This window comes from Symphalangus syndactylus, chromosome 6 (assembly GCF_028878055.3).
Source record: "Symphalangus syndactylus isolate Jambi chromosome 6, NHGRI_mSymSyn1-v2.1_pri, whole genome shotgun sequence".
Classification (NCBI taxonomy): Eukaryota; Metazoa; Chordata; class Mammalia; order Primates; family Hylobatidae; genus Symphalangus; species Symphalangus syndactylus.
Window position 1 is genome coordinate 125,614,668 of NC_072428.2, and position 18,603 is coordinate 125,633,270.

Genomic DNA, 18,603 nt, shown 5'->3' on the forward strand with positions numbered 1-18,603 from the left:
ACTGTATTAATAAGTAAAGATGCTGACTTACCAGGATTGCTACTAAGTAGCTTGCTGCCTTTTCCATTTGGCACAGCTGAATGTAAGGCATCTCTTGGCCAGTTCCTAAGGCAGTGCTGAAGCTTCCTGGTGTCCTGTGGCAGCCTGGATGTTGAGCCACTTTGTCATTCCTGGTTTGCACCAAGCTTTCTAAAAACTTCCGTGTTACTCTTATGAGTAGTTCGTGCCTACTCCCTCTTACCACTTTTCTGGTAACCTCAGGGGACATTTATTGAGTGTCTACAACATGCCAGGCCCTGAACTACATGTTCTATCTAACACCTGGGCAGATAATGTTTCTGTTGTCATTTCTCATGTGAGGAAACTGAGGCACAGAAGACTTGCATAACTTACCCAAAGGCATGTAGCTGGCAGGAACAGGGTGAGGCAGGAGTCAATGACTGGGTTTAGGTAACCCCTGAAATTTTGGGTTTATGCCTGGCAGTCCTTCCTCTAATGTGTAGCTAATCAGTGATGCTTGTACTTGCAAGAGGAATTGCATCATCGTCATGAAGCGTGTGGCCTTCCATCAGCCTCACTTCAGTACGCCTTCCTTGGAACCCAGCATCAGAACATTAGCTGGAACAACTGTGCTCGTGTGTGTACCACATTGACAAGTGGTCATGGGAGCTTTGGTTGATGATCATATTTTAGTTATGCTCTAGGTGTCTACCTTGTATTTTTTGCAGAAGACACCTGACAACTGTTAGAAATTCTCCATGGGATTGTTATAGCTACTGCTTGAAAAACCTATCGTTTTATCTTGGTTTGTTTTAATGTGACAGGAAATTCAGGGTTTGATCAGCAACCCTGACTATGTTTCAGGGACAGACTTTTTCAAAAGGCAGCAGATAAATGTTCATTTGTGAATTTGCTTCTTTGGCTGTAATTTTTAAAAATTGCTAGCTTCTTAGATAAAAACTCTTATCTGCAAGGATGTTTAAATTTGAGTGTTCTTCATAGCATTTACCATGGTGACCTGCTGATAATAGTTTTTCATTAAAAATTTTGTTCCAGTTGATGTCATTCTAATACCACATTTGTTTCTTCTAGTTGTGTCAGTCTGTGATGCCTGCTGGTGTTGATAAAATCTCCACTGCCCAGAAATATGTTCTAGCAAGACGGCGCTTGGTGAAGGTGATCAACAATCGAGCTAAACTGCTTTCCCTTTGTTCTTGTATCCTTTATGAAATCATGCACTTGAATGATGACCTTGAATGTTCACTTACTCTCATATTATTTGGGCACCAAAACCAGGTGGAAGGAGATAAACTTAATTTTTTCCCAGTAAATGCCTAATGTATTTCCAAATCGTAGTTTTTGTTCTTATGTTTTAGAGTAGCTGGTAATACTGATAATATACATGGGCACTTTCTGTCAGGGAAGAAGGTAGGGACATGAGACTGCTTGCACAGGACCCTAAGGTCCCCACCTCTTTCCTCAGCACACCTTGCTGCTTCCTCTTGGGGAGCCTTCAGTGAGACCCTGTCTGTTAGACTGAGGCTGTGGGTACCTCATTAAGTGAGTGCAGTCTGTCCTTTTTTCTCCTCCTCCAAAACTGGTTTGTAAAAAATATTTGATGAGATTATGTTCCTTTAATCTGAGCTCTGGTATAGTTATCATAGAGACCTGCCTATTTATTCTTTGGCGCCATCTGGAGTACTACTTGTTACATTGCATGCCCACGGATTCTCAAGATTCCTTATTTGCCTCGAGAACCTTGTTTAAAAGCAGAAGACTGCAAGGTAAACTTTCTGCTAAAAATTAATGAACCATAAATACCTATTTGTGCCTTGAAAAGCTAGTAACAGTTTTTTTTATTTTTGTTTCCAGATTACTTAGAGTGAATTGGGTGAATCAAGAGCTGCTTAGTCACTAGACGTAGCTATTTCTTGCATTTTACTTTCTGTTCATGGGACATTGTGCTGAGCATAAGAATATTCTAGAGCCTGCTCATCAGCTGTTCCTTAGCTTCTTGCTGCTGTTAGGGGCTGACCCAGCTCTAGAAGAATGGAGTAGGTCTGCTATTATGCTGATTCTTATTGCTGGAGTGGGCCTCTGTGACTGATGGCCATATATTGGATCCCTTAGGTGGAAAGAAATAGAGAAAAGCTGAGAACCCTGGTCTGGACCAGTGAAATGCTTTCTAGGGGCTTCCATTTGCTAAAAGTTGAAAATTGAGTTCCCAATCTTGAGCCGTGTTTTTCATGGTGCTATTGTTATTGTTCATTGTCATCAGGTTCCTGCACTGTGTGGTAGATGTGTACTTGCACAGCCAGTATGACTCTGCTTTTTATCTCTAGATTCCTTCGCCTCAGAAACCAATCTAGATTTTAGAAGTGGGCTGGCTATAGTGAGCCAACATGATTTAGACCAGGTAAGGTTCTATTCTCATATTCTTTTATTTTTCTTTATTAAAGTAAAAAGGCTGGATGTGATGGTACACACCTGTAATCCCAGCATTTTGGGAGGCTGAGACGGGGGGATTGCTTGAGCCCAGGAGTTTGGCACCAGCCTGGGCAACATAGTGAGATCCCGTCTCTTAAAAAAAAAAAAAATTGGCATACTGTGGTGGCATGCATCTGTAGTCACAGCTACCTGGGAGGCTGAGGTGGGAGAATCACCTGAGCCTGGGAGATTGAGACTGCAGTGAGCTGTGATTGCACCACTGCACTCCAGCCTGGGCAACAGAGCAAGACCTTGTCTCCAATAAATGAATGAAAGAGTGAAGCAAGACCTTGTCTCCAGTAAATAAATAAATAAATAAATAAATAAATAAATAAATGTAAGTAAGTAAGCAAAAAGGAAAGCCTGGTATGTTAATAAGATTATGATTTTCAGGGTTGCTTACAAAGACCTGGTTTGAACTCTAGCTTGACCATTTTAACAGCTATATGACTTTAAACAACTTACTTAACTTCCGAGCTTCAATTGCTTCATCTAAGAAATAAGAGGATTCAACCTCAAAGGGTTTTGTCAGAATTAAGTGAGGTTTCATGTATGTGAGGCTGCTAGTGTTGTACCTAGAACATGGTAAGCGTTCCGTGATTGGTAGGCATTATGATCTGGAAACTCCTGATATCTTTTGATTAGCTTTGTAGAACTTTTTAGGTACAAAGTATCACTCAGCACTTATTTTTCAGGAAATTGTTTAATGGTGAGATTGAGAGCAGCCAATACAAATCCCACTGTAGTAGACCATAGTACACAACACTGTGCTCTTACTAACCTGTTGATCAGTAGTGTTGGAATGAATGAAGAGTATGCCAAAAACAATTACAATAAAAACCTTATATTAAACTAATAGCAAAATTATGTTTCTAACAAAGCAGGTATCAGGGTATGTGATGTTAGGGAAAATTAATTATAGCTAGATCCTCTACTAGCCATCTGAATGTCCTTAGCCATGATTTGATAAAGCCTGTGCTCCTCCCAAATCCCTCTTTTTGCTATTTTTCTTAAAACAAGGTGGGGAATGAAAGGTGCAGTTACAGCAGCCTCCAAAGTACAGCTTGCTGGATGTCATGGATACCACACTTCCATCCCAATCCAGACTACATTTGCCCCTTAGTGACTTTATAAAAGGAATTCGTTTTGTGGCTAGGCTTGTTTAGGAGAACTAGTGTTAATTGAGGCCATGTGCAAAATTAGCCAAAGAAGATTATTCAGAAGTTTGTTTGTTTGTTTGTTTTGTCTGAGAGACAAGGTCTCACTCCGTTACCCAGGCTGGCATGCAGTGGTGTGACCACAGTTCACTGCAGCCTCAACCCCGTGGGCTCAAGTGATTCTCCCGCCTCAGCATCCTGAGTAGCTATGACAACAAAAATAAATATGTTTTGAAGTATTTCATTTAGACTGCTTTGTGAAAAAGCTAGAAAAAAATGCAGGATTAATAAATAATCTCACACTGTGCTGTGATTTTAATGCAAAACTGAAAACAGGTAGATTCATCTAATATTGTACTTAATTTTAGTCTTTTAGTATAACATCAAAAAGATCCATCTGAAACTACATATGCATTCTAGAATATATATGAATTCTAAAGCATATACCAGTTTTATCCCCGCATTAATATTTTTTGAAAACAAAAGCATGCAAGTGGGTTTTTAAAAATTGCAAAATGAAGTAAAAAGTAAAAGCTTCTTTCCCACCTACCCTCCTGTCCTCCCTCCCTCCCTTCCTTCCCCACATCCTCCTTCCCTCCCTCCCCCCAGTCTTACTGACTTCTTGTATGGCCCTTCAGGAAATGTTTTTGTGTGTATGTTAGTGTATCAGCATCAGCATCAACATTCATTGCTACTTAAAGCAGGTTTTTAAATTTATATAAGAAAAGAAAGCAGGAACAACACGAGAATTAAACCAAAAAATTCTAAGGTAGAAAATGTGAATGTTTAGTTAATTTAGTAACACATTACAAAAATTCAGAAGTATGTTACATTGAAAGAACCACATTACAAAAATTCTAAGGTGTTTTAAATTGGAAGACTTAGAATAAAAGAAATATTTGAGACAAAAATTTTAACAAAATGTCTTTTGTGTCACCGCTAGCTGCAGGCTGATGCAATCAACGCTTTTGGAGAATCACTACAGAAGAAACTTCTGGACATTGAAGGATTATATTCAAAAGTTCGATCTCGATACAGTTTCATACAGGCTCTTGTCAGACGTATCCGTGGCCTCTTGAGGATATCAAGGAACTGAGAGCCCGTGCTTATGCTCTTCTGTGAGAGAGATGAATTGGGAAGAACTGTCTCCGTTTTATAGATTAGTTTCTTTCTAAATTATGACCAAAAATATTTTGCTATTTCTTTCTTTGTATATGGACATCTTTTCTGTAAACTTCTTTGCCAAGTTCCATCCTCACTAGTAAAAAATAAATACTTTTTAAAAAAAAACAAAACAAATGTATGGTTAATCTTTTGATCTTTTATCTTTTGATCAGCATTATCAGGAGTCTAACAAATAAACCTTCAACAGTGGTGATTTTCCCATAGAGATATTATTCTGAATGCCAGATTAAAGGCATAGTCTGAAAATTCTAATTTTTTCACCCTTTGTAGCTGCATTACACTATTAACAATATTCAGGGTTACTAAACTATAGCCATGCTCTTATAGAATAGTGTACTCAATACTGTGAAAATGTCTGAAAAAGTCAAATAAAATTATTTAGGTTTTGCCTTTTTTTTTTCTTTTTTTTCTTTTCTGCATGTAAGTTGACAATACAGTTGTCCCTTGGTATCTGGTGAGTACTGGTTCCAGGGCTCCCACAGATACCAAAACCTATGTTTTGGTATGCATGTTCCTTATATAAAATGGCATAGTGTTTGCATATAATATAGATCCATCTTCTTGTATACTTTAAGTCATTTCTAGATTACTTACAATACCTAATATAATATGAATTCTATATAAATAGTGGTTAATACTATGTTTTTAAATTCGTATTATTTTTTACTGTTGTATTGTTTTTTTTCCCCCAAATATTTGGGATCTGTGGTTGGTTGAATCTGCAGATGTTGAACCTGGGGATATGGAGAGCTGACTCTACAGTAATTTGTGTTTGTTCCTTAGAAATGATTGTGAAATTTCTCAAATTAATCACCTGCCAATATTTCTCATATAATTAATATGATGGCTATCACTAGGACAAAACATTTACATGATCACCACTCTATTTCTTATCCAGTTGTTTTCATGTTCAAGTAACTACATCATCTGAAACTGCAAATTTCCTTTTCCAGCCAGCAATTACTTCAGCCTAATACATAGGAGAGACTGCAGAGAGGAGAAAGTCTTCACTTCATGTAGTAACAGAAATAAACGCTGTAACACTATAGAATAAAATTGATACTTATTCTATAGTGTTAAAGTGTTTTTTTGTTTTGTTTTGTTTTGTTTTTGAGAAAGAGTCTTGCTCTGTCGCCAGGCTGGAGTGCAGTGGCATGATCTCGACTCAACTGCAACCTCTGCCTTCCAGGTTCAAGCAATTCTTCTGCCTCAGCCTCCTGAGTAGCTGGGACTCCAGGTGTGCACCACCACGCCCAGCTAATTTTTGTATTTTTAGTAGAGACGGGGTTTCACCATGTTGGCCAGGATGGTCTCAATCTCCTGACCTTGTGATTCACCTGCCTCGGCCTCCCAAAGTGCTGGGATTACAGGCGTGAGCCTCCGCGCCCAGCCTAGTGTTGTTGTTTTTAAATGCTTACAATAAAACTTCTATGGCTTCCAAGCATTGGTTTTTGGTTTTGGGGGTTTTTATTTTGTTTTGTTTTGGAGACAGGGTCTTACTCTGTCACCCAGGCTGGAGTGCAGTGGCATGATCATGGCTCACTGCATCCTCCACCTCCTGGACTCAAGTGACTCTCCTGCCTCCGCCTCCCAAGTAGCTGGATTACAGGCGTGTGCTACCACGCCCAGCTAATGTGTTTTTAGTAGAGACGGGGTTTCACCATGTTGGCCAGGCTGGTCTCGAACTCCTGGCCTCAAGGGATCTGCCCGCCTCAGCCTCCCAAAGTGCTGGGATTACAGGCATGAGCCACTGCACCTGGCCTTCAAGCATCTTTTTAAAACAGCTTTATCTTAGAGGAAGTTATGCTGTTAGGTTTAAAAAAAGAAAAATATAAAGGTTTTGTGAGTGTTACATTTTGTAATTAATATACTGCCCACCAGATATAAACACTAGCTGGAAAACATTCTGTTAATAAATAGAAGTCCTGGATGTGAAAGAATAAATAAATTGATCCAAAATGTAGTTATAGTGCATAGTGCTCCACTGGTCAGGTATATGGTTCTCTCTATCATCTGGAGCACAGGCATGAACCTAGAAATAATTAGCAAAGAGCCTGGGCCTGAAGTCAAAGCATTTTATAAACTTCTGAAGTATGAAGCCTTCTTAACAGACAAGACAAATTTGGAACTGGGATTTTGGGAGTGAGGAGGTGGTTCTTGCCTGTGTTTTATGTGAGTGAGAGCAAGTGATTGTGTGTGTGTAGGCAGGGGAACTCTGCTTCTTGTCAGTGACTTCCTCAGATTCCTCTATCCCTCTGCCTCCCCGGCTACTGCTGCTGCAGTGGCTGCTCCCTGGGTTGTAGAAAATGAGTGATAATGATGACATCAAGGTGGAGAGTGACAAGCAACAACAGATTTCAGTCTGCGTCTGACAAAGGGGCCCATCATAATGCAATGGAATGAAATCGTAGGAACCACATCAAAGGCAGCTTTCAGTTTGTGGGACTCAGTCCCAACACTCCAAGGAGAGAAGGCATCCTGGGCCCAAATCCTAGACAAAGCCATAGAGTATATCCATCATATGCGAAGGGAAAAATCACACGCCAGTGAGATATTGATGACCACAGCGGCAGAATGCTCTTCTGAGGCAGGAAGTCCGTTTACCGGAGGGGAGGTCAAGTGCCCAGCCACAGGCCAACTATCCCTCGTCAGACAGCATCCTCTACACCAATGCCAAGGGTAGCACCACCTCTGCCTTTGATGGGGGCTCCAACTCCAGCTCAGAATTGGAGCCTGAAGAGCCCTGAGGTAGGAAGCAACTCCAGATGGAGGCCAGCTGAGTTACTCAGGGCAGGCCAGCAATAAACACTGTCTCCATCATCCTCCTTTCCCTTTCCTCAGAACCATTTCAGACACTTTCTCCCTTAAAAATTTTCTTTTAAATTTTTATGTAAAAGTTCTTGGGGCCTGGCGCAGTGGCTCATGCCTGTAATCCCAGCACTTTGGGAGGCTGAGGCAGGCAGATCACTTGAAGTCAGGAGTTCGAGACCAGCCTGGCCAACATGGTGAAACCCTGTCTCTACTAAAATTACAAAAATTAGCCTGGTGTGGTGGCGCACGCCTGTAATCCTGGCTACACAGGAGGCTAAGGCAGGATAATTGCTTGAGCCCAGGATATGGAGGTTGCGGTGAGCCTAGATGACACCACTGCACTCCAGCCTGGGCAACAGAGCAAGAGTCTGTCTCCCTCCCTACCCCACCCCCCAAAAAAGCTCTTGTCCTCCTTCCCCATTTCCACTATAACTTTAAAAAAAAAAAAAAAAGTATTCCCTTCAGGGATTCCCTGTCCCCACCAAGAATTTTTAGACCAAAACACCCTAGCTTGGCAGCTTTTTCTGTGGAGGACAGATGGCCAGCCTGACCTCTGAGCACAGTATCCTGCCCACTCCACCAGCTCCTGCAGCCCTGCCCAGGCACATGCCTGGAGGACACCTGCCCCACCCAGGCTGCCTCCAGGTCCACACTCACCTCTGTTTAACAGACTTTGAGAATCTGTGAACTGCTCTTAAGAAGATGACTTTAGGCCAGGTGCGGTGGCTCACGCCTGTAATCCCAGCACTTTGGGAGGCCAAGGCAGGCGGATCACGAGGTCAGGAGATCGAGACCATCCTGGCTAACACAGTGAAACCCCGTCTCTACTAAAAATACAAAAAAATTAGCCGGGCGTGGTGGCAGGTGCCTGTAGTCCCAGCTACTCGGGAGGCTGAGGCAGGAGAATGGCGTGAACCCGGAAGGCGGAACTTGCAGTGAGCTGAGATTGCGCCACTGCACTCCAGCCTGGGCGACAGAGCGAGACTCCGTCTCAAAAAAAAAAAAAGAAGATGACTTTAAGAAGATGACTGGGCCAGGCATGGTGGCTCATGCCTGTAATCCCCGCACTTTGGGAGGCAGAGGCGGGTGGATCACCTGAGGTCAGGAGTTCAAGACCAGCCTGGCCAACATGGCAAAACCCTGTCTCTACTGAAAAATGCAAAAGTACGCGCCTGTGGTCCCAACTACTCGGGAGGCTGAGGCAGGAGAATCGCCTGAACCCGAGAGGCGGAGGTTGCAGTGAGTCGAGATTGTGCCACTGCACTCCAGCCTGGGTGACAGAGCAAGACTCCATCTCAAAAAAAAAAAAAAAAAAAGATGACTGGTTTGCAGTAATCAGATTTACACTTTCTCCTTTCTAAGGACTTTTTTCTCTTTTTCTGAAAAGCTATTTATCGCTCCAATTGAGTGACCAGATCCTTAAAGAAGTTTGTGGTGTAAAAAAAAGAGGGGTCATGTTTGCAGCACAGAGCCTTTGGCGTGTTTCTCTCCTGCTTCTCAGCCAGTTGTTTAAGCCTGCGGTGCCAGCCTTAAGGAGGGCTGCATGACACCTGTGGTATGTATTGGAGATGGCAGCAGTGAAGTCACAACCACCAGGGAGTGGTCCTTTGGGGTTGGGCAGGGAGGGCAATATTGGGTGGTGTAGAGGTTTTGTATCGAGGGCCAATGATGGTGTTTCGATATTTATTTCCTGCTACTGAAATTTGAATCTGAGTGAGTTGTCCCTATTTCTTGATAATACTGGTATTGCAAAATGACAGATTCATAAAGTAATGATCCAATCTTGCTTTCTGTGTGTATGTCTAAGAAATAGAGCCAACTGATTTTGTATATAAATACCAAGAGTGATTTACCTGGTGCTAAACCGGTATCCTGGTGTGGGCCTTTCCCTGCCCCAGCTACTTCCCTTCCTGCGGCTCTGGTACCTGCCTCCATTGTGTGATCCAGCCCTGGTTCTGGCTGCAGTCAACAGATCCCAGTGAAGGGTTTTGTGTGTTTAGGCCTCATTTGTCTTTTTCCTGCTCCATTCCTGGCATTTGCTAATTTCTAGTATATATTCTGTAGTCTCTGTCTGGGTTTGATTCCATTCCATAGAAATAAAAAGTATGTTGTACATATCCTTGCAAGAATTGTCTTGCAAGTTAAGGCTTCCTCCCTTTACTATCAGACTACAAGACTATAGTCTTAAAAAAATAAAGATTTTGGATTTACTACATTTCATATTGTTTTCTTATCATTTTGTCCCAAATTACCACTGACTGTGGATCAGAATCTGGGGCAGTGGAGAAGTGTGTGGGAGGGAGTGGCGGGCAGGCCTGCAGCTGCATCGTGCTGCTGACCAGAAATGTTTGTGTGACACAGCGGGGAGAGGCTGACATTCAGCCTGACCTCTGCATTCTATTACCTGGGGCATGGAGAGAGGGCACCAGGTGCAGCACGCGCTCTTCAGTGAAGCAAGCAAAGAGGATAAAACCAGTGTTGGATAGTTTGTTTTGAAAAGCTACATTTAAATTTTAAGTAAATGTAGGATTTAAATATGACATTTTTACTGAGTGAATCAGTTTGGTGGGTTAGAAAATCAAAAAGAGGTATATACTCTCTTCCTAGTCATTACTACTGTAGTTTTGGTCAGTTCGTAATATAGAAATTATGTCTGAACTTAATCTGAACTGTAACAGCTGTTAATATACAACATAACCTTTTCTAAATATTTGTCTAGTGTTTTCTCAACTTATTTATTTATTTCTTTATTTTTTTGAGACTAAGTCTTGCCCTGTCGCCCAGGCTAGAGTGCAGTGGCACAATCAGATCACTGCAATCTCCACCTCCTGGGTTCAAGTGATTCTCCTACCTCAGCCTTCCAAGTAGCAGAGATTACAGGTGCCCGCCACTATGATCGGCTAATTTTTGTATTTTTAGTAGAGACGGGGTTTCACCTTGTTTGCCAGGCTGTTCTCCAACTCCTTGACCTCAGGTGATCTGCCTGCCTCTGCCTCCTAAAGTGCTGGGATCACAGGTGTGACCTGGCCTTCCCAATTATTTTGAACAATTTTAAATCTTCAAAAGAGTTGGAAGAAAAGTACCATGAACCCATACAGCTTTCACCTAGATTCACCAGTTGTCAACAGTTTGCACATTTGCTTTGTTTTTTTTATGTGTATATATATATATATGCTGGTTTTCTTCCCTAAATTGTAGACATTATGACGCTTTATCCCTAAATATTTTAGCAAGTAAGAACAAGGATATTTTCCTTCCTAACCACAACACCATTATCATATCCAAGAAATTTGACAATAAAATACAATAAAAATATCTAATCTGTCCATTAAAATTTCCTCAATTGTCCCAAAAATGCACTTTATAACTTTTTTTTTTTACCCAGGATCCAATTAAGAATCACACATTGGCTGGGCACGGTGGCTCACGCCTGTAATCCCAGCCCTTTGGGAGGCAGAGGCGGGCGGACCACGAGGTCAGGAGATAGAGACAAACCTGGCTAACACGGTGAAACCCCATCGCTACTAAAAATACAAAAAATTAGCCAGGCATGGTGGCGGGTGCCTGTGGTCCCAGCTACTCGGGAGGCTGAGGCAGGAGAATGGTGTGAACCCGGGAGGTGGAGCTTGCAGTGAGCCGAGATTGTGCCACTGCACTCCAGCCTAGGCGACAGAGTGAGACTGTGTCTCAAAAAAAAAAAAAAAAAAAAAAAGAATCACACATTATATTTAGTTATCTCTTTTTTTTTTATTTTTTGAGACAGAGTCTCGCTCTGTTGCCCAGGCTGGAGTACAGTGGCTTCATCTTGGCTCACTGCCACCTTTGCTTTCCGTGTTCAAGTGATTCTCATGCCTCAGCCTCCAGAGTAGCTGGGATTACAGGCATGCACCACCATGCCTGGCCTATTTTTGTATTTTTTTTTTTAGTAGAGACAGGGTTTCACTGTGTTGGCCAGTCTGCTCTCGAACCCCTGGCCTCAAGTGACCTGCCCACCTCGGCTTCCCAAAGTGCTAGGATTACAGGTGTGAGCCATCACACCCAGCCCAATATTTAGTTATCTCTTTAGTCAATTTTTATTCTAAAACAGTTCCCTGGCTTTTTGGAGGATGGGAGGCTTTTATAACTGATGTTTTTTAGCTGTTTTGGAAAAGGTCCTACAATTTGTTTTCTTTTGATTAGACTCAGGTTAAACAGTTGTGGCCAGACCCACACTTGTACAGTTGATTTGTGCCTTCAGTGTATCACATCAGGAGGAGGTGCATATCAGTGTGTCCAATTATATTAAGCTTGACCACTTGGTTAAGGTGGTATTTGACAGACATCTTTGTTGTAAAATATATGTTTCCCATTATAATAAGTGATCCATGGAGGGATACTTCAAATATCTTGTTTTTAAAAAACCTTGCAACTGGGATGGGCCCCCAGCCCTTTTTTTTTTTTTTTTTTTTTTTTAAGATGGAGTCTCGCTCTGTTGCCAGGCTGGAGTGCAGTGGCGCTATCTTGGCTCACTGCAACCTCCACCTCCCGGGTTCAAGTGATTCTCCTGCCTCAGCCTCCCAGGTAGCTGGGACTACAGGCATATGCCACCACGCCCAGCAAATTTTCGTATTTTTAGCAGAAACAGGGTTTCACCATGTTGGCCAGGATGGTCTCGATCTCTTGACCTCGTGAACCGCCTGCCTCAGTCTCCCAAAGTGCTGGGATTACAGGCGTGAGCCACCGCGCCCGGCGCAGTCGTCATGCTTTTTAATTTTGTCAATCTAATGGGTATAAAATATTATCTCAATTGATTTGCATATTTTGTGTACCATTCTTTCCCCCCTTTAAAAAGCTTTACCCATTTTTTTTTCCTATTGGGTTTTTTCTTTTTGATGTGTAGAAGGTAATTACACATCCTGAATTTATATGCAACTGCTGAATTACGCATGGCTGAATTGAAGCCATTCAGAATGGTGGCTTCAATTTTTTTTAGTTTTCTGTTTTCAGACAACTAATCTGTTGGATTATCTTTTCAACTTTTTTTTTTTTTTTTGAGACGGAGTCTCGCTCTCACGCTCAGGCTGGAGTGCAGTGGCGCGATCTTGGCTCACTGCAAGCTCTGCCTCCCGGGTTCACGCCATTCTCCTGCCTCATCCTCCCAAGTAGCTGGGACTACAGGTGCCCGCCACCATGCCTGGCTAATTTTTTTTTGTAGTTTTAGTAGAGACGGTGTTTCACCGTGTTAGCCAGGATGGTCTCGATCTCCTGACCTCGTGGTCCACCCGTCTCGGCCTCCCGAAGTGCTGGGATTACAGGCGTGAGCCACCGTGCCCAGCCTATCTTTTCAACTTTTTTATGGTATACTTGTTTACATTTTAATGTGTCAAATCTTTTCCTTGATGGTATGTGCTCTTTATCTAAAAATTTTCTCCCACTTGAAATCATAAAGATACTCTTCCGTATTTTCTTTTGGCATTTAAAAATGTTGCCTCCTCCTTAGGTCATTAATTTCTCTGGCATTGATATTTGTGAATGGTATAATCTACGTTTACTTTTTTCCATATGGATAATTTTATGATTTATTGAATAGCACATTCCTTCCCACTGATACCTTTGTCAATGCCTCAAATGGTAGCATACCAACACCTTGCTTTTTTCACTTGAGGATATTTCCATATCAACACATAAAACTCTTTTCTCTTGCACAAGTATTTCAATGTAGATATACAGCATGATTTTAATCGTTAATTTATTGGTTAACATTGTTTCCAACCTTTTTCTACAATGAATGTTTTTGAGCATAATTTCAGCAATTGCTAGGAGAAAGTTAAGCTTATTTAAAATTATAGTTCTGGCCAAACTGCCTCCATGAAAGTTTTAACAATTCATTCCCCCCTCAATGTTGTGTAAACTGTGCCTCTTCCCCCACTACTTCTAACACAGTATGTCATCAAGCTGTTTAAATTTTATTGCATTTATTTTTTTTTTTGAGACAGGATCTCACTTTGTCACCCAGGCTGGCATGCAGTGGTGCAGTCACAGCTCACTGCAGCCTTCACCTCCCAAGTTCAAGCGATCCTCCTGCCTCAGCACCCTCAAGTAGCTGGACTACAGGCGCACATCACACAGCCAGGTAATTTTTGTATTTTTTCATAGAGATGGGGTTCCACCATGTTGCCTAGGCTGGTCTCAAACTCCTGGACTCAAGTGATCTGCCCACCTCAGCCTCCCAAAGTGCTGGGATTACAGGCGTGAGCCACCGCGCCTGGTCAAGCTTTCTGATTTTTGCCAATTTGGAGAAAAATGATACCTCATTATAGTATTAATCCACATTTCTCTTAGTGTTAACATAAATGCCACCCACAGTATCTTTTCATATGTTTGAACCATTTGTATTTCCTTTTCTGTGAACTGTTCAAATCCTTTGGCCATATTTTACTGAGCCATTGGTCTCACTGATTTGTAGCAGATCTTTATATAAAGGAAGTTAGCACTGTCACCTGTTTCACAAAAAGTGTTTACAGAATTTTTAAAATTTTATGTAGTTGATTTTCTCAATCTGTTATGGCTTCTGGGTTTTGTATAATGTTGGTCATGTGAAAAAGCTTCCACTCTCATTTGTAGATTATAAAATAACTTCTCTCTTTTTCTCCTAATGATTTTAATATTTTTTTGTCTTAAGCTGTTACTTATGTATGCAGTGCCATTTATGTTATCTGTAATTTATGTGCAAAGCGTGAAGTAGGAACCCAACATCATTATTTTTTCCAGGTAATGATCCTAGTTAGATGAGTATCATTTGCTGAATGATCCATCTTTTCTCCATTTAGTGCTTAGAATCACTGGTATGGGACTGGAAAAGGTGAAGATCAAAAATTAGGATTTTAAAAGACAAGTAGCAGGAAGACCACTGGATAAGAGAATTGAGTAATGGTCCTTAAAGTGCTGGTCTCTTGGGGTATAGACTAGACAGAAAAGGACTGAAGCCTTCCAGAAGGGAGCTCATAGCTCATGAGAATATGGAATAGCTGAGTGGAGATCTGGCTAAGGTCAAAGGGCTGATAGGAGAGGAGGTAGGATTTGGGAGTGCACTTCACAGGTCTAGGATATGACAAAGTGTTACAATCATGGTAGAGCACTGCTGAGGGGGGTGAAGGTGAAGGTCACTGGAAGGAAGGAGTTCTGGAAAGTACAAGTGTATATGGCCTTGAAGTCACCCAAGATTACGATAATGTGGCACTGAAAGGAAGGCTGTGGGTTAGATGCCAAAGCCTTCAGTGAATGAGGAGACTGCCTCAGAAATCAACAGATTAAGACATTAAGAAGGGCTAAAGGTAGGTTGGGTGCGGTGGCTCACGCTTGTAATCCCAGCATGTTGGGAGGCCAAGGCGGGTGGATCACGAGGTCAGGAGTTTGAGACCAGCCTGGCCAATACAATGAAACCCTGTCTCTACTAAAAATATAAAAATTAGCTAGGCATGGTGGCAGGCACCTGTAATCCCAGCTACTCAGGAGGCTGAGGCAGGAGAATCGCTTGAACCCAGGAGGCGGAGGTTGCAGTGAGCCAAGATGGTGGCATTGCACTTCAGCCTGGGTGACAAGAGCTAGACCCCACTGCAAAAAAAAAAAAAAAAAAAAAAAAAAGGTGGGGGGAGCTAATGGTAAAAGGAAAGTAAAGGAAGTGTTTTATATATGGATATTGAAGGGATAATCAGGAAGTAGCAGTGGGGAGCAAAAGAGTCCTGCCTTGCTTCTCCATGCCCTGTGGTTATTTAGAGAAAACACCTTTGAAAAAGCCTTAGAGGAAAAGCTGGGCTTCATTTAAGCCTTATCTTAAGGAGAGGATAAGGTTCTATGAAAGAAATTTTAACAACTATCCTTATATTGTGTTCAGAGGCTGTGCCAGACACTTGTTGGGCGCTGAGGATGGAGTCATGAGCTCAACAGGTGAAGTCCTCACCCTCAGTGTAGCTCACAGTCCGGCATCTTGCAACTCGAAGTCTGGTCCATACACCAGCAACATCATTTGGGGTTGAAAGAAATGCAGAAAGTTAGGCCCTACCATAGACGTACTGAATCAGAAGATGTAGTTTAATAAGATGCCCAGGTGATATAAATGAAGATTAAAGTTGAGAAGCACTGGTTAAGTCTTGAGTGAGTCAAGTTTTAACCTGGACAGACTGGAAAGTATGGTGTGTTGTAGCCATCTCCTAGTATCCCTTCCCTCTTCCCTCTTGGCAGCCACTTTAGTTCAAAGAGACCCTGCCCTTTCTAGTTGTAGTTGATTGTGGAGCATCTGACACCATCTTGACCCATCAGTTTTCCTTTCCTTGGCATTCGAGAATGGCAAAGAGAGAGAGATCCTATGAGTAAACTCAACTTACTTGAGTTTACTTGTTAAATGGTGATATGGTTTGGCTCTGTGGCCCCTCCCAAATCTCATCTCCAATTGTAATCCCTGTAGCCCCGACTTGTCGATGGAGGGACCTGGTGAGAGGTGATTGGATCATGGGGGCAGCTCCCCCATGCTGTTCTCTTGATGGTGAGTGAGTTCTCAAGAGATCTGATGGTTTAAAAGTGTTTGGCAACTCCCCCCCTCCCTTTTTCTCTCCTGCTACCATGTGAGATGTGCCTTGCTTCCCTTTAGCCTTCCATCATGATTGTAAGTTTCCCGAGGCCTCCCCAGCCATGCAGAATTGTCAGTTAAACGCCTATCCTCTACAAATTACCCAGTCTTAGGGAGTTCTTTATAGCAGTGTGAAAACAGACTAATACAAATGGCTAACTACAGAGTGTCTCTATTGGTTAGCCATTTAATAAATAAACTCAGGTCAGTTGCAGTGGCAATATGCTGGAAAGCAAAAAAAAAACAAGAAGTGGGTGGGGGAAGACAGAACAATGAGAGATGTTTGGAGAAATGCAGAAATAAGAAATGTTGCTTAGATTCCTATAGCTTTCCTATTCCCTAGGTAAACTAAACATCCTAAATCCCTTCCATTGATTGAACAGACTCTCTTTTTGGCCAAAGGGACTCCAGAAAGACCTTAAAACTGAGTTCCCAGACATGATGGTATGGGAGGTCAGACGTGCTTCGTTATATCCCCTCTCCTTTGCAGTTTAAATGCAACAACTGATCAGCATTAATGTTAAAGCACAGACCAGGGGGAGTAAGGCTCTTTCCTTTCTGTCTGGCAGCAGCCATCAGGTAAGCCAAAATGGATGCATACAAGTACATCCAGGAGCAATGGAGGAAGAAGCAGTCTGATGTCATGCGCTTTCTTCTGAGGGTCCGCTGCTGGCAGTACCGCCAGCTCTCTGCTGTCCACGGGGCTCGCTGTCCACGGGGCTCCCTGCCCCACCTGGCCTGATAAAGCACGCCAGCTGGGCTACAAGGCCAAGCAAGGTTACATTATATATAGGATTCATGTTCACCATGGCGGCCGAAAATGCCCAGTTCCTAAGGGTGCAACTTATGGCAAGCCTGTCCATCACGGTGTTAACCAGCTAAAGTTTGCTCGAAGCCTTCAGTCCATTGCAGAGGAGCGAGTTGGACACAACTGTGGGGCTCTAAGAGTCCTGAATTCTTACTGGGTTGGTGAAGATTCCACATACAAATTTTTTGAGGTTATCCTCATTGATCCATTCTATGAAGTTATCAGAAGAAATCCTAACACCCAATCGATCACCAAACCAGTCCACAAGCAGAGGGAGATGCGTGGGCTGACATCTGCAGGCCAAAGGAGCTGTGGCCTTGGAAAGTGCCATAAATTCCACCACACTATTGATGATTCTTGCTGGGCAGCTTGGAGAAGGCATGATACTCTCCAGCTCCACCGTTACCACTAATATAAGTAAAGTTTGGGCTGGGCGTGGTGGCTCATGCCTGTAATCCCAGCACTTTGGGAGGCCGAGGCAGGCGGATCACAAGGTCAGGAGATTGAGACCATCCTGGCTAACACGGTGAAACTTCGTCCCTACTAAAAATACAAAAAAATTAGCCGGGCATGGTGGCGGGCGCCTGTAGTCCCAGCTACTCGGGAGGCTGAGGCAGGAGAATGGCGTGAACCCAGGAGGCGGAGCTTGCAGTGAGCGGAGATCGCGCCACTGCACTCCAGCCTGGGCGACAGAGCGAGACTCCGTCTCAAAAAAAAAGTTTGTAAAATTCATACCTACTAAACAATTTAGGACAGTCATGTCTGCTTACAGGTGTTATTTGTCTGTTAAAACTAGTCTGCAAATTGTTTCATGAATGCTTTGTCAAATTATGAAAATTAAAGCGCAATAATGTTTGAAGACAGTAAGTGATGGTGTATCTTGTTTCTAATAAGATGAACTTTTTTTGTCTTTGCTTTATCTTATTAGGGAGTTATATATCTTATTAGGGAGTTAGTGTTTAAAACATACTGTGTGGTATAATAGGCTTAAAATAAATTCTTTAAAAGAGAGAGAGAAAAAAACACACACATACACAGACTAGAAGACTGACAGAACAGACTCTTTGTGGCGATGATACCAAATTGTCAACAGGACCTATGGCTATCCCAGGCAAGAAACCCAGCTGAGCCAGTGAAACTGAGGGCCAACCTGATGAGGCCTGCCAAAGGTAACTTCTCTCACTTGTTTTTAGTCACCTGCTCTTAGTGGATTAAAAAACCCATATAGCTAAAGTCACAGAGCTAAACAATATATATCTAAGCTCCCACTAGCTTCCTTACGGATAACATCTCTGACATCTGGGTTGCTTGATAAAGGTTTCTTGTTTTTCAGGAAGTTGGGGTCAGTTCTTGTACAGTTTAAACCAGCTGGGACCACCAACCCCTCAACTGGGCCTGCATGAAAGCCCGATGGGTGTCCTTCTGACATTAGAGGGCCAAAACCTCCACCCTCAGATCATGCTAAGGATGTCATTTTGTGACCCTGTATCATATGAAGCGCCATGAAGCTTGACTACCTCGCACAGATAACCCATTGCCAAACTTTTCCT

General features: G+C 42.5%; 1 protein-coding gene and 2 pseudogenes across 3 annotated transcripts in view; all 3 read left to right on the top strand.

Annotated features, from left to right (window-relative positions):
* The window catches only part of NUP205 (nucleoporin 205), a 93,503-nt gene extending 88,560 nt beyond the window's left edge, over positions 1 to 4,943 (top strand). For all 3 annotated transcript variants that reach the window (XM_055284133.2, XM_055284132.2, XM_055284134.2), the window contains 4 exons: positions 1,093 to 1,216; positions 1,656 to 1,784; positions 2,343 to 2,416; positions 4,588 to 4,943. In XM_055284133.2, coding sequence (XP_055140108.1) covers positions 1,093 to 1,216; positions 1,656 to 1,784; positions 2,343 to 2,416; positions 4,588 to 4,740 — 480 coding nt within the window. In that variant the 3' untranslated portion in view covers positions 4,741 to 4,943. The remainder of the gene's footprint in view (positions 1 to 1,092; positions 1,217 to 1,655; positions 1,785 to 2,342; positions 2,417 to 4,587) is intronic.
* Positions 4,944 to 7,135: 2,192 nt separating this feature from the next.
* LOC129485045 (protein max-like) lies at positions 7,136 to 7,609 on the top strand (annotated as a pseudogene).
* Positions 7,610 to 16,832: 9,223 nt separating this feature from the next.
* LOC129485044 (large ribosomal subunit protein eL15-like) lies at positions 16,833 to 17,470 on the top strand (annotated as a pseudogene).
* The last annotated feature ends 1,133 nt before the right edge of the window (positions 17,471 to 18,603 follow it).